Genomic DNA, 16,009 nt, shown 5'->3' on the forward strand with positions numbered 1-16,009 from the left:
ACACAATGTTAACCATTTGTACATTCTCTAACACGCATATTTTAGATTCACAATTCCTTTAAAAGCCTCTTGTGTGTAAAAATGGTAAATATCATCATGTCCTCCTGTTTTTTAAAGAAACTTCATTCTAATGCTCATTATATTAGTGTTAGCTGCGCTTATGTTAACGATTAACTACTCTAATAAGGGCATTAAAGGCAAGATGAAATGAAAACAGCATCCATAATTTTCTGAAGACACTCGGTTTCCTTCAGAAATACAGTGATATAAAAACACCCGCACGGGGTTTCGACTTTGACACATGCAGTGCTCATGTTTATTCAATGAAGTCAAAGCCTTTTGGAAAATCTGTTTGTGGTGGTCAGTTTTGATATTGTGGCAGGCCGCCACAAATAAAGCAATGTATGGGACACACTGAGAAGATCTAAATATTAAAAATTTAAATGAAACTTACCTACTTGAACTCTTTCATTTGATCTGGGTCTCTTTAAAGTGTTTTGTTAGTTTGGTGTGTTTCCTCGTTTTGATGTCGCCACGTCTCAGTGCTTTTATGAAGAGAGCGCATCTGCGCACCTTTCTGATAGCGCATCAAGAACCGGGTTGACCGGGTACTCGGTACCACCGATACTTAAAAAAACCTGGTACCGTAACGTTTTCATTTTTTTAGTACCGACTTGGTATACTGGGTCTTTTGACAACACTAGTTTGGACTCTCATTCTGACGGCACCCATTCACTGCAGAGGTTCCATTGGTGAGCAAGTGTTGCAATGCTAAATTTCTCAAAATCTGTCCCGAAGAAAAAAACTCGTCATGGATGGCCTGAGTGTGATTTCTTAAGAGTGACAGGCAACCATAACTGGGAGCAATATACTTTGGCTACTACAAAGAGAAAATATCTTTGTAGCCAACTTCTGTAAAACTCTCACAGGAAATTACAAGGAAACAGTCCTCTTGTCAAGTCCACAGAAAGGTTATGAGCTACGGGTTCCTGTGAAAAGGGCTTTGTTATCGTAATGATCTCTCTGCTCTGTGAGGATGATAAACATCTCAAGGAACATTCACACCTCCCACAAATTATTGGATTCCATTACATAGTGGGCTCAAGAGATGAGGCTCTCAGAAAGATTAGGGACGGCACCGGTCCACCCCTGCTTTACGTCTTTTGTATTAGACACCTAAAAACCCACGCAGTGGCTGCTGCTGTTTTATGACATGTTCTGTGGACCCTCCTACAGTATGTGCCTGGAAGTTGTATGGCAAAGCCTGCCGATACTTTTTGCAGTTGAAAATGGTTGCAAGAGTGCATATTTTAAAATGTAGTGAAGTATAGACATTTCAAAATAGGAAAGCAAGTACATGGTGTAAAGTGAGTTCTTTATGACAAGTGACTTTATGAGTGAGTCATTGAATTATTTGCTTAATAAAACAATGATTCGTTCAGTAACGCCACTACTGTTTGTTGTTCGGAGATGAGAAACTGTCAGTTCTGCTATGGCTTTGCTTAAAACCATTTTCATTGGCGGAGTAAAAATAAAAATAAAAAATAAGCAAAAAAACTGCATGTTTGTAAGAAAAATACTTTTAAAATACTTTTTTCACTTCAATTGCATCCAGTTAAAATGTGAGTCCACTATCCATAATATTGCTTTCTCAAGTGAAAAAGTCATCTTGTCTGAATCAGGAGAGAAATATGCACAGATCAAGCATTGTTTATAACAGTTCTATATGTTGGTGGATTTTGATGTGAGAAGACAACAGGGGATGGACTTTTTTGGGGGAAGCACTATTATGGATTTTGGACTCGTATTTTGGGCAAAAATTAAGTTAAGACACCTTAATGATAGCTTTGTTTCCTACAACCCGGCAGCTTTTCACTTCACAGGATGCTAACTGTTCGACTTCTTTCGAATGAAATTCAAGATTCAAGAAGCCCAGTGCACTCAGCATCACTGGATCTTGAGCAGCTTGGTCGACCTGCCTAACTTCTGCTTTTAAGTAAATCATGTCAGAATTTTTCAGAAGTAGCTAATTTTTAACTACCAACAATGTGTGTGATACTCTATAAACAGTGGCTTGGTTCTTGCCTGAATATGGCTGATGAGTGGCAAGGGTTTAAATTACCATTTTAAGTATTCTGAGCTTCTCAGGAAGCAAGCCGTAACAAAACAACTGCTCCAGCGATCAGAAAATGGTGCACATGACTGAGCAATGAGGAGACTTGTGATGTGTTACGTAAGACCACAGAGATAGAACTGGTAATGTGTCTACTTAAACTCAAATACATTTTATGATATGACTTTAGTTGCAGTGACTTAATTAATTACAGACTGATGCATAACAGACTGAGCCTTTCTTAAAGTAATTTTCTTAATTTGACATCGTGATGGGAAAAAAAAGACAGATAATTGCTTGGCAGAAGCAAATAGCATGTGGCTGCATTGTTTTTAATTTAATTATAAAATGGGATACTCGTGGAAATTCTAATCTGCAATCATGTGTGTCCCTCACAACCGTTTAGCATGCTGATTGTTGTTTAACATTTTGATGCTCGTTATGGGATAATAATGACAAGAATGACTTTCTCAGATGGCATTATCAGCATTATCAGTGTTATCAGATAATTCAGTTTAAAGAAATCAACAGTGTGACTGAGGAAGCATCAAACTGCTTTCAAAACAAAATCTTTTTGCCATTATAAATACAAAACTATTAAATAAAGCCATCAGATTTAAAAGGACTGGTGATCCAATATATTATTATAATAAGTCAAGTTATTTTATACAAATCTTTCACTATGACTAAACAAATAACCTCCATAAATTACGCATATTGAATCAAATAAGCCACATTTATGCTGTACATTTCTGATGAGAGATAAAACTGTGCTGCCGTCTAGTGTTACCTTTATAAACTGACACATGCCGAGTTTATTGTACTGTAGGGCTATGGTTAGTGCTTGGACTATGTTGAGGAGTAATTTATAAATACACAACAGAAAATGTTTCTTAAGCCATTCCTTTTAACCAAAAGTCTGTATAGTTAGAAAAATGACACAACATTATCACTAACTTTTCAGAAGAGCAGTTATTTTAAGAAATATTGTTTTAGTGGACTCCAATTAAATAATTTTACAATACTGATACAGTATAAATATATTCTAACACAGTATAAGGTAACACTTTAATTTAAGGTGTCCTTGTTACACATGTTACATGCAGGGCCGCATTAAGACCGCACTGGGCCCCGGGGCTATGACTTACTGCAGGGCCCCCCATCACAATAATGATGAATATAGTTTGTTCAAACACAAAAACAATATAAATCCATTTAATAATCAAACTAACCTAAAAATCTGTGTGGACGATGACACTGTTTTTATCTACAGTTTGCCTGCAGCTGCAGCTGGATATATCTCCGTTTGCCCGGTTCACTTGCTGTTCCAGCAACTTCCACTCCAACATCAGCTTTAGTAAAATAACCTGATAGCTGGGAAATTTACGAAGTCATGTTTTTTATGTTGTTTGTATTTGAAGTTTTTAGTTTTTTGAGCCCACCAAACCCTCATCCTAACCCTAACCATATAGTAAGTACATGTAGTTCATTGATATTAGTCAGTACTTAAATGTATAATTACACTGTAACAAGGACACCTTAAAATAAAGTGTAACCCAGTATAAATATTAGCTTTTAAAATTAAATGGCAGTTGGCTCAAATGATCTATGCTGAAACCCCTGTTAAATGAACACCAATGCACAAAATATTTTATATTAACAACTTGTTTATTTTTTTTGCATTCTCCTTTGCAGTGTAATATAAAGTTGAATTCACACCTTACAAAATAAGGTATGGTATGGATGTCTGAATCGAGATTGCAATCTTTTAACAATTAATCGTGCAGCTCTGCCAGGATAGTAACTATATTCACCTCTTAAATATGAAATCAACTGTTGACTGCTGGGATGCTCTGACAAATAAAACAGGTCAGCATTCTGTGCATAATGCGCAGCCTCAGAGAAATCAACATTATTAAAGTGATTATTCAAACATTGACTCATTAGCTAGTGAAAGAAGACTTCATGATAAATCTCATTCACTTTTGAGCAATCCATATAAACTCATATAGCTTAAAAGATGACATGATCAATTATTATAATGCAACTACCTGATAAAAGATTACAAGTCTTTCAGCAGCATCGCATGCACTCATTTTTGGAGACTTCAGTCAATTCAGAAACTCAAGCATTAGACGAACGTAAGAAAACACCAGTTCTTCATCATAGGCATCAGATATGACAAAAGGTTGATATAAAACGTAATAGCCCCCTTCTTTACCACACACTCTCTTAAAGGAATAGTTCACCCAAAAATGAACATTTCCTGATTGTTTAATCAACCCAAGGCCATCCAAGATGTATATGACATTCTTACCTCAGCCGAAGAGAGATGAAGGTTTTGAAGGAAAATATGTGAAGACTATCTCCATCAAATGCAAGTGAATGGTGCCCAACATACGGCATTTTTGAAGGTTCAAAAAAAATAAAAAAATAAAAATTGGATGGGCGATAAACAAAATCATTTCGACGTGTTATTCTACCTTAATGATTAACATAATTCATACAGTTATTAATAATTCAAACATGTTCATTATTCATCAGGGCCTATAGGCCTTTTATTCCTTTTATTAATTACATACAATTGCATACTGTGTACAGTTCATCAATTCATATAGTGTAAATCATATTTATCAACAAAATTGCATTTACATGGAATATTTCTATATTCAGCATTTTACATTAATGACATTTTTTTCAAATAAATAAATAAATCCTACATCTGAGAAACGGGAGGGTGACCGAATTCTTTTTTGGCCGTATGGTTTCTTATAGTTATAGTTCTGTATGGTCGCAGCTTGTCACATTATGTTTCATTACATAATGTCAGAATGTACACAAGCAAATTTGCCAACAGGTAGACATTACTGTAGAACCCAGGAGAAAGTAGGAAGTAGGAGGGTTTGTAAAGGAAATGACAAAATAGAAGGTATAATTACACGATTGAGAATGGGACACACAGGGTTAAATAAAACATTACATCTAATAAGGAAACATCCAACTGGCATATGTGATCATTGACAAGAGGAGGAATCAGTGGAACACATATTATGTCACTGCCAAAAGTACATCACAGAAAGAGAAATAGCCTATTAAAGAAAGGAATTAGGAAACAAAGTTCTATAGAAATTAGCATTAAAGACATAGCCTACTTAATGGTCATAACAATGAAAGTTTATTAAATTATCTGATAATAACTGGCTTAATTAACAGAATTTAAAAGGTTTTTATTATTATTATTATATATTATTGACTCAGGCCCACAATCCAGCATAGTAGGTGGTGGTAATGCACCTTAAAGTTGGATGCCGACCGTCATTAAAACAAGCAAAGAAGCAAATTTGCCCATGTCAGCCTTCAGCAAAGAGTATTGATGTCTGTCAGTTTGCATCATATCAGTGTAAATAATGCAATATTTTAAAATACTGCTGTATAGTTTCACACTCATTTCTGTACTATTCACATAGTAATTTGTGACCCTGGAGCACAAAATCAGTCATAAGTAGCACAGGTATATTTGTAGCAATAGCCAACAATGCATTGTATGGGTCAGAACTATACATTTTTCTTCTATGCCCAAAATCATTAGGATATTAAGTAGAGATCATGTTCCATGAAGATATTTTGTAAATTTGGTTTGCATGAGTTGAGCGCTAACCTAGCGTGTGACGTCACGCGCTTTACGACAGCCGTTCGCCCGCGCGCACATGAATCGTCTCACGCTACTGGCTACAGATCCTTTAGAGGAGACAATTGGTGAGTGTGAATTAAACACACTTTTTTCAGAGTCTGTAGAACCAGACAGCATCCTGAATGCTTTTAGAGTAAAACGGTGAATGGCGGCTAGCTCACTTTCAATCTTCATTAAATCCTCTTTTGTATTTATTCTAAATCACATGAGCGAACTGAAGCTAATGCTAAGAGAATTAGCACTCCCGTTGTAAACCAATGGAAACTGTTAGCATGAGTTAACAGCTAGTTTGTGCTAGAATGTTCCATCTTTGATAATAACTGTTTTGACTTAGTGAACATATTTATGCGTTACCACTCCTCGGCAATGGTTACACATCTGAAAGTCGTTAATTTGTAAAAGTCTCATAAGCTGCTATTTCGCGTTTAAATCTTGTGTAAGTGACTGAGTTGATAACTGGGCGTTTAGTGAAAGTATTAACTCCAGAACAGTAAAAACTGGAATAACTACATTGTAAGGTTTCTCTGATTTACCAACCATTATCATGCTGTTTTTCTATATTGTTGTCTTTGGTGATAATAACACACATCCCTGTCTCATAGGTTTCCTTCACATATTTATTTGGTGAGGTTTAAGCCTCAAGACAGAATGGCAGACACAAAGCATCTCGCATTCTCCATCATCCAGTTTCTCCATGATCAGCTGTCTTCTGGGAGTCTGTCATCAGATGCTCAAGAAAGCTTAGAAGGTAAAACCTTAGTGCTAGAATCCGTGCTGGACACTGTTATGCTATTGTTTGCTAATTCCTAGTTTTTTTTTTTTTTTTAATTTACTCTTTTATTTAGTTGCCATCCAGTGCCTGGAGACGGCATTTGGCGTCTCTGTAGAGGACCAGAGTTTAGCAGTCAGTCAGTCTCTGCCAGAGATATTTGCCTCTGCAACCAAACAGGTAAAAGCTGTTCACGGGTGTCATCCAAACCGGGTGTTTTCAAACTGGGATCCGAGGACCACCAGGGGACTGCAAGGGAGTGATGGGGTCTGGATAAATATTTAGAGAAAGTGTAAAAAGTAGATAAAAACAAAAATAATTACAATTTGTATTCAAATAAAAAATACACTACAGTTAAAGTACAGTACTGTAATGAGTTGAAACTAAAACATTTTTAAACTAATGGGTCTTTATGCAAGAAACTATAGATACTATAGATAGTCTTCGAAATTTTGGGATGGGGTTCCCTCACATGATGATGATCATATCTGGTGGTCCATGGCATTTAAAAGATTGAAATCCCCAGATCTAAACCATGTCGTTTTGGAATGTTTATTCATAGCGTTGAATAGACTTCCCCTAAGACATTGTTATATGTTGCAGACACCTCAAGTTAAGACAAATTCATCCAGTGGTTCACCTTCAGAGGAGCAGTTAGCAGAGGCAGAGCATCTTAAAACAGACGGTAAGACCATCCGTCACACCTTTACCATTTCAGGGTGCTTCCTATGGTCTTCTCACTCAAAGTGTTGCATGTTTGTATCTGCAGGTAACGATCAGATGAAGGTAGAGAACTTTAGTGCAGCTGTTGAGTTCTACTCTAAAGCCATCCAGCTTAATCCTCAAAATGCTGTCTACTTTTGCAACAGGTATATATGCACATCGGTTTCATTAAATCCGAAAAAGAAAAATTTAATGATGTAGTATTTGCATTATCCAAGAATGATTGATTAAAAAAGTATTTTTATTTTTTTATTTTATTTCTTGGAGAATTGTTTTTATTTGAAAATTAATATAACTTTTAAAAATTATATTTAGAGCTGCAGCCTACAGCAAACTGGGGAACTATGCTGGAGCAGTTCAAGACTGTGAACGAGCCATTGGAATCGATCCAAACTACAGTAAAGCATATGGGCGGATGGGGTATTTTTAATGTTTTTATTTTTCCCCCTAAAATGTTGAGCACAGATAAATTATTGGAGGCCTCCAGGGTTCCCACAGGTCTTGACTTCACCTTTATAAAATTTAGAAAAGCAATAATCATGATACAGTCTAATATATTTAATAATTAAATAATTTATAATAATTTATTTAATAATAATTGATTATTTATTTATTAATAATTAATATATTTCAAAATGTTATGATTTAAGTGTGTGCCCTGCACATTTCAAAGTTTAAATGCAGCCCTGTTGCCCAAGTGCGAGCCTGTAGAACATGCATTTATTTTTATTCTTCTCCTGTTGATACATTATGCAGTGTTTATATTGTAATATGTTGTAGATGGTTGCAAAAATGCATGTTATATTTCTCATCTCTTTTAATTATCAGTTGGAAGTAGGAAAGCATAGATATTTCAAAATAAGATTCCTAGTGTATTTCAGAGTTATCATGCATTGTGCATCATTATTTTTTCTAGTTATTGGTATTTTGGTCACTCAAACTGTATCTGACATTTAATTCAAAGCAACACTAAATCCTCACTGAATATGTGCTGCAGCCTGTTTAATTAAGCAAAAGATTGAGAAAGGACATACTGTATTAATTCTGATTTGTGTAGGTCTTAAGGTTTTAAAAATCCTTAAATTTGTTTTTAAAAACCCTGCAGATACCCTCATTTAAAAATAGATCAGATATGAATGGATTTTGGTGTCACATTTACTTCATTTATGTTTTGCTTGAAAACAAGGCTTGCTCTTGCAAGTTTGAACAAATACTCAGAGGCTGTGAGCTTCTACAAGAAAGCGCTGGAGCTGGACCCTGACAACGACACTTACAAAGCCAACCTGCAAATAGCAGAACAGAAGATGAAGGAGGGACAGCCCAGCCCAGTGAGTTCACAGAACCACCCTGATAATAGTTTTCTTCTCTCTGTGGAAAACAGAGAGTTGTGCTAAAGCCCATGTGTTTATCTTTGTTAGGCAGGGGGTTTGGGTGGAGTCGACCTGGCCGGTTTGCTGAGTAACCCTGGGTTCATGAACATGGTCAGTAGAAATACATCTGTATGTTCATCATTAATGCTTGCTTATTCTCATCACTAAGTCACTGTCACTCTCTTTAGGCATCTAATTTAATGAACAACCCGCAAGTGCAGCAAATGTGAGTAGACAAATCTTAAGCACAGCATTTATTATACACGTAATATGCACGTTATACATGAGGTGATGATGATGATTTCATATGATTTTGAAAACTTTAATGTTGTTGTCATATGGTGTAAACATCAAAAAGTGGGGCTTGGGCCAAAAATGATAAACCCACAATTAAAATAAGAAAAAAACTCCCAAAATGTAAGATATGGAGGCAAAAATGCCCTTGTATGAGTTTTGATTTGTAATAGCCATATAGTGTCTTGTTATTCTAATTTAAATTTTTTTTTAATGAAATTTAAGAACTTGATGTTTACTACTTAAAGGCACAATATGTAAGATTTTTTTTATTAAAATATCCAAAAAGCACTAAAACAGTGTTATATATTTTGCTGACTTGTGTACTTACATTATCCCAAATGTTTCAAAGAATGTTTAAATCCAGAGAAATAAGCAATTTTAACTAGTGACGGGCCGTGTCTAGAGTGTCATTGTGTTGCCTGCCAATGACGTCATAACCCCCTGATTTCCGGTTTTGTTTTGTAGAAAACATGGAAACACCAAAGACGCTTTAATATGTTGTAGAGATGCTCCGATCCGCCTTTTTTGCCTCCGATACCGATTCCGATACCCAGGGTTCGGTATTGGCCGATACCGATTCCAATCCGATACCAGTGAAGTTTTTTTCCCTCATTTAAATAAATGTAGAATTTATATATCTGTGTGTGTGGAATTGATAAAAAAAAATTCTCGGATTTGGATCGGCTCTCTCTGACCGATACCCGATCCGAGAAAAATGGCACTATCGGAGCCGATACCCGATATGAATATCGGATCGGCGCATCCCTAATATGTTGTGCGTTTTATTAGACAGGTGACGACTTCACAGAGTAGCATTATAACAGAACTTTCAAACGTATCTAGTATGATAAAACAGAGCTGCTTTACCCCACATACGCACGACTGGAAGGAGCGGAAGCGCTAAAGTGTGGCATAATAAAAGCTCGGCTGCTTTCGAGCCATGTGTCACTCTCGTCTCTCATTAGCAATTGCTTCAGCAGCCTCGTTTTGCTTTGACAGCTTTCTGCCTCACTCCGCTTCATACTACGATGTTAATAAATATTTAATACATTAGCTTATCCATGAACATGATTTCTGCCTGAGTCCCATCAGATTGCTTCGGCTGTGGGGATGAAGACGACAACTCCCATGATTCCACACTCAGTCACGGCATCATCAAACTACGCCTTTGTTTCGACCACAACTCCCATGATTCCACACTCAGTCACGGCGTCATCAAACTACGCCTTTGTCTCTTTGTTTGTTTTGAATACGCGCCCTCTAGCGGCGAAAACGTACATATTGTGCCTTTAAATAATTTCATATTCAATAAGCTTAGGAAAAAAATAGCCAATTATAAAGATTAGGGATGTAACGATATCAAAATCTCACGATACGATAATATCGTCAGCAATTCATACTGCACTTTTAAGCTTTTATTTTGATGGAAACGGCAGTAAAAAACGCCAACTTCAGTGAAAACAGGCTTACAAAAACGTGTCTCACTACAAATCTAGTGAAATGCTGCCATGAAAATAAACCCCAACTGGTGGCCGTTACGTTCCTAAACACTCATTAAAATCACAGCACATGCAATAAATTAGTTCACTGCATTCATTCACTGTAAACTAAACCGTTCTGAGGCACGGAAAACACAGGACCACGAGCTGATCGCCTCAATGTGTGTGCTTCGCTTTGAAATGCGTAGCGAAAACAGACTTGAAGGGATTAAGCCATATGGTGCTTTCGGGTTTTAGTTCGTTTGACAGATACTGTGCCAAAGCATAATGGCCCAAGACCTTTTATGTGAGAATAAGAAGTTTAAATATATTTAAAAAATTACACTTTTTGTCTGGTAGACCTATGGTTTCATATCGTCATGTGACCATGATAATATCGAGACAGATTTTCTATTGTGATATCATGATATTGATAATATTGTTACATCCCTAATAAAGATAAAAAATGCCCCAGAAGAACACTGATGAGAATATTGCTTTGGAATAAATCTTCACCTTAAAAAAAAAAAACATTGCAAAACAGTACATTTTTGTGACAATGCTTAATGTCGAGCCCTGATATAGGAAAATTATTGAATCTGACATGCAATAATGAGGGTCTGCAGGAGTCGTCTCTATGATATTTCTATGATATTTAGGTTTTTGTGCATTTTAGTTGGGCCATGCGAATTTGTGGGTCACACCACATTACATCAGTATAAAGGGCAAAGATTTTCAGGTGTTAATAAAGAGTGAAACTGATTTTTTTCTAAATGTCAATTCTGGGCCAAAACGTAAAACTGAATATTCAGGATGCACTTGGCCGAGAACTGAAACTAAAAATAAATTGTACTTCATAATCAATTAATTAATTATGTATTTAATAATCAACACTTATATTAAAAACTAAGTTCTACAATCATTTAAAATGCACAGGTTTTATGCCAAGAAATGGCAATGGCCCTCCTAAACCATTTCAGCTGAATATTTTTGGTTGCTGAAATTTTCAATGCATCACTATTTCAGGGCAGTTGTACCAACTTGACGTAAGACTTTGTGTTCTTAGCAGAAATGTATATCAGCTGTTTCTGTGCCCATGTAGGATGTCAGGTATGATGTCTGGGGCTTACGGTCCTATGGGGGGAGCCACCTCGCCAGGAGCAACAGCTGGAGCTGGAGCTGAAGCAGGAGCAGGAGCAGGAGCAGGAGCAGGAGCAGGAGCAGGAGCAGGAGGAGGTGCAGGTGCAGGTGCAGGTGCAGGCGCAGGCGCAGGCGGTGGTGCCAATGATCTCTCCAGCCTCATACAGGCGTAAGTTTTAACATCACTATCCTGTGATTTTCATAGGTTTCATTCTACTTCCTAACAGGAAATTCCAAGTTATAGTCAGTGGGGCTGAACTAGTGTTTTTCTGTCACAGTGGTCAGCAGTTTGCACAGCAAATGCAGCAGCAGAACCCTGAGCTTATAGAGCAGCTGCGGAGTCAAATGCGCAGTCGACCTCCCAGTAGTGCTGGCAATGACGAACACTGACACTCCCTATGGTACCACAAATCACTCTTAATTCAAGTATTTTTGTGAAAAGACTGTAACATAGCTTTAATAGGTTTTAGACTTTAAGGCAAGGTACTACAAGCTAAAAAAGTTTTCATGCACTGGTCAATTTTGAGATTTTGGGTTATTGGCTTTGAATAAGATGTTGTTTCAAACTAGTGGAAGGAAAACATCCAAAATGCACTTTTAAGTTTCTGTTTTATTGCACATTATCTGTTTGTGTCTGTAGATTTAAATTACGATACATATCTTTATCGGGATGTCTATTTACACTAAGTGCAAATAGCCCGCCTTGTTGACACAGGCTATTTACTCTACCTCTGCCCACCAATGTGTGATTGGGCTAGTCAATACTGCAAAAGATGGCTGTCAAACGTCAGCTCCACTGGCTTAGATGGTAAAGCGTGTATTGCAGTATTTTTGACGCGATCGACCCGGGTTTGAACCTGCCTTTTGCCGAACTCCCTTTCAAATCTCATATCTTATCGGAAAGACATTTATTTTCAATAAAAATTAAGAAAAATAATCAAAAGGTTGAAAATAAAGTATCGGGTAGGGTTAGGGTAGGTGTAGGGAGGGCTTTATTGTCCCAATAAGGTGGCATCCATTTAATAATTTGAATAAAAATTATAATTTTTACTTAATACGTTATTATTGCATACTGTTTTATAGTGTACTACAATACTGAGGTGCAGATAATTGCAATAATATTTGCAATTAGTATAAATAGCCAAAAATCCTGCTATTTTAAAGGGGTCATATGATGCGATTTCAATTTTTCCTTTCTCTTTGGAGTGTTACAAGCTCTTGGTGCATAAAGAAGATCTGTAAAGTTGCAAAGACTAAAGTCTCAAATCCAAAGAGAGATTCTTTATAAAAGTTAAGAGTCAGCCACGCCTACCTAAAACGGCTCGTTCTAACACGCCCCCACATACCTACGTCGCTCTGGGAAGATTTGCATAACGCCGCCCAAATGTTCACACAAAGAAAGAAGGCGTTACTTTTATTCTGGCTGTAGTTTAGTTGTTTCCGCTGCCATGTAAAGACGCTGTGTGCTTCGTTGTAAAAGCGAAACTACTTTGTACTAGCGGTAGCTGAATAAACAGAAGATTTAACTGCTTTCATTGATTCTAATGAACTAATAAACACGACTACGACAATATATGGTTTATCGGAGTTCTTATTATTATAATTTTCATTAAAATAAAGTGACTGACGTTATGAAGTAAAAACATGTTATTAAATGTGGTATTTTCACATGCGTTCAGATGGAGCAGCATTTACTTCACAGAGCCGTAGTTCACTGAGAAGCTACGCAAACAGCTGTCATTATCGATTTCTTCGATTTCATAATCACGCAATAATATAGTGTGCAATGTTTATTTTATTGTATTTTTTTCGTAACTTGTCAGTGAACTACGGCTCTGTGTAGTAAATGCTGCTCCATCTGAAAGCATGTGATGGAGATTTACTGCTGATTACAGAACCGGCTTTACTGACAAAATGCACATGACAATCGCATTCGATTAATCGTGCAGCCCTAGTAAATAGCCTCTATCGCTATTTACACTTAGTGCTAATAGCTGCTGCCTATCTTTATAGGCCTTTTTCTCAAAATTATTATTTTTTTATTTTTTTATTTTTTTAAATCATCTCTTCAGTAGTGCTAACATAAGCCAAACTTTAGAGTTGTATTATCTATATTCTGAAGGTGTTTAAAGAGTGGTTTGTTCATGTATCATTTGCTTGACTTTATACAATATTTTATTCCTTAAATTCCAACAGACTGTTGTCAGTATTTTCTAAATTATGTAGTGATAAATTCATATCCAAAATCCCCTCTTTAAATCTTTTAATAGGTCAACTGAAGGATACAATTTTCAGATTTATGTTCTGGAAATGTATGCAAATTTGTGCATATTTAATTAGACATTGCATATTTAAACTTAACATTTTAGAAAACTAAAAAAAAAAAACCTGTTTGGTCAGTATGTTAATCTATTAGTTAATTTTTAAAAATCTTATTCACCCGGTGTGTCTTGCCTTAAGATGTTCTGTAGGTATTTTTAATGTTGTTTGTGGTTGAGCTTTACAAATGTTCAAAAAACAGCTTCTTTTAAACAGAATATGTTCAGAACTTAAAATTACTTTTCTCATTTTGTGCAGAGTTTCATTCTTGACCTGGTGGACGTTTGGAAGATGGGCTACTTTTTTATTTTAAGATATACCTTGTACCTCCAACTCTAGGGACGAGACTGAATTTATTAATCTATAAAAACTGCATGAGTTCCCACTGCCCCACATTGCCCTGCCGGTTGGAAGAGGTCATCAGTACACATCATAATTGGGCATTGGACTCCAGCAAAAGTTTATCAATGAAATATCACACTGGGTTAACACTATATTCCCAAGTAATAATCCATGTTACTGGACTGTGATTAATGAAGTGCTGCTACATGGACATAATGCAGATTTGCTGTAACACCTCAGTGATTCACTTGTCCAATGACAAGTCTCTGTCTGAACTGAAAGGGGTTGACAAGGAACATGTGCAAACAACATTGACAATTAAATGTCAGATTTCAAATAGGACTTTGTGTTTTTGCAGCTGAAGTTTCATGTTTCACAACCACTTATTGCTTGCAACCAGTGAGATTTGTCAGAAAGTACCATTACTTAACAAGTGTGGTTCTTAATTTGTTCTGAACTTTTTGATTAAAGGAAATGGATGTTTTTGTCCATTTTGGAGAACTGATGTGTGTGATGGTATATTAAAAGGAACGGATGTAATCCGTAACATCACTGTGTCTCAACCTAGCAAGCTGCCTATATAAATAGCATTTTGTGGAATTGAAGGCAGTGTTGGGGGTAACGCATTACCAGTAGCGTGAATTGCGTAATCAGATTACTTTTAAAGTAACTAGTAAAGTAACGCATTACTTTTTAATGAGTTACTTTTTCAAATAAGTAACGCCAGTTACTTTGTTTCCCATGTCTTGACTGACAGCTCTCGTGTTGCCATGTTGAGAGAAATCGGGAGTAAGTGCAGAGGCGTTGTGATGTTACTGTAGTTCTAGGCTCATCTCATTCACAAAAACAGATTCAGTATTCCTCAAAATGAATAAAAACAGTCAAATGCAAACTCAGAATATTATACAAATCTGCAATATTTAAATATGTTCATCTGCTTACCTGTACATGCAATAGTATATATTTTTTACCGAATTTGGCCTTTTCATATCATGACTTTTCTTCATCCAATAAGCCACTTACGGTAAACTTTTCTTTATAAGTGTTTTCTATGGGAGGAAAATGCATAATGTGAATACTTTTGAGCGTTGCTTTCAAATTCTTGCCATCTGCATACTTGTATATCTAGTTTGCAGCATTAATAAGGTGTATACTGAGTTTTGTCTTTTAATATTACTTTTAATGTATTAAGCCACGTTCATTTTTTTTCTTTATAACTCTTTTCTATGGGAGGAAAATGCTTAACATGAAACTGCACATTGCTTTCATGTTCTATGCTCCTCTTAGAAAGGCAAATAATATCCATGTAGCTTTAAGGTGAATTTAATATTTTAGTCATATCAACCTTAGTTATTGTTAATTTTCAAAGTGTAATTGGTCATTTAAATGTATGTTTTTAAAAGGAAAAAAGTATCCTTTAAGTATATCGGCGATACTGGCCCTGTATTTACTTGGTATCGCTCAAAGTATTCACATTATGCATTTTCCTCCCATAGAAAACCCTTATAAAGAAAAGTTTACTGTAAGTGGCTTATTGGATGAAGACAGTGATATGAAAAGGCCATTCGGTGTACAGTTATAGACTATGTACTATGTGAAGGATTTCCTCCCTCCACTTTTCATTTCTTTAGTAGCTCGGAGTTCTACAGTTCCATCTCATTGTAGCCAAAAGTATACGCGTGCGCTTGGAGTCACTGTTGCCAACTCTCGCAAGCTAAATAAGCAACCGCAGCTTAAAAAACAAGCCCAATATTTTTTTTTGATGGT

General features: G+C 36.2%; 1 protein-coding gene across 3 annotated transcripts; it reads left to right on the top strand.

Annotated features, from left to right (window-relative positions):
• Nucleotides 1–5,778: 5,778 nt before the first annotated feature.
• On the top strand, nucleotides 5,779–14,861 carry LOC107656077 (small glutamine-rich tetratricopeptide repeat-containing protein alpha-like). Of its 3 annotated transcripts, none has more exons than XM_016443759.1 (12): nucleotides 5,779–5,869; nucleotides 6,407–6,552; nucleotides 6,650–6,753; nucleotides 7,177–7,258; nucleotides 7,343–7,442; nucleotides 7,612–7,716; nucleotides 8,483–8,624; nucleotides 8,715–8,777; nucleotides 8,855–8,892; nucleotides 11,544–11,750; nucleotides 11,860–11,982; nucleotides 14,159–14,861. In XM_016443759.1, the coding sequence occupies exons 2-11, from the start codon at nucleotides 6,453–6,455 to the stop codon at nucleotides 11,969–11,971; spliced, it is 1,053 nt and encodes a 350-aa protein (XP_016299245.1). In that variant the 5' UTR covers nucleotides 5,779–5,869; nucleotides 6,407–6,452; the 3' UTR covers nucleotides 11,972–11,982; nucleotides 14,159–14,861. The 3 variants fall into 3 exon arrangements, with proteins under 3 accessions (XP_016299245.1, XP_016299246.1, XP_016299248.1); XM_016443760.1 differs by lacking the exon at nucleotides 5,779–5,869 and adding an exon at nucleotides 5,885–5,945; XM_016443762.1 differs by lacking the exon at nucleotides 5,779–5,869 and adding an exon at nucleotides 6,207–6,317.
• Nucleotides 14,862–16,009: the final 1,148 nt, after the last annotated feature.

Source organism: Sinocyclocheilus anshuiensis, unplaced genomic scaffold (genome assembly GCF_001515605.1).
Source record: "Sinocyclocheilus anshuiensis isolate Anshui unplaced genomic scaffold, SAMN03320099.WGS_v1.1 scaffold51, whole genome shotgun sequence".
Taxonomy (NCBI): Eukaryota; Metazoa; Chordata; class Actinopteri; order Cypriniformes; family Cyprinidae; genus Sinocyclocheilus; species Sinocyclocheilus anshuiensis.

What these genes read in the sequence shown, in the direction of transcription:
- LOC107656077 (XM_016443759.1), top strand. Translation starts at nt 6,453, where the DNA reads ATGGCAGACACAAAGCATCTCGCATTCTCCATCATCCAGTTTCTCCAT. An exon ending in ACCCTGGGTTCATGAACATG is followed by an intron (nt 8,778 to 8,854) that starts GTCAGTAGAAAT and finishes CACTCTCTTTAG; the next exon opens with GCATCTAATTTAATGAACAA. An exon ending in AACCCGCAAGTGCAGCAAAT is followed by an intron (nt 8,893 to 11,543) that starts GTGAGTAGACAA and finishes GTGCCCATGTAG; the next exon opens with GATGTCAGGTATGATGTCTG.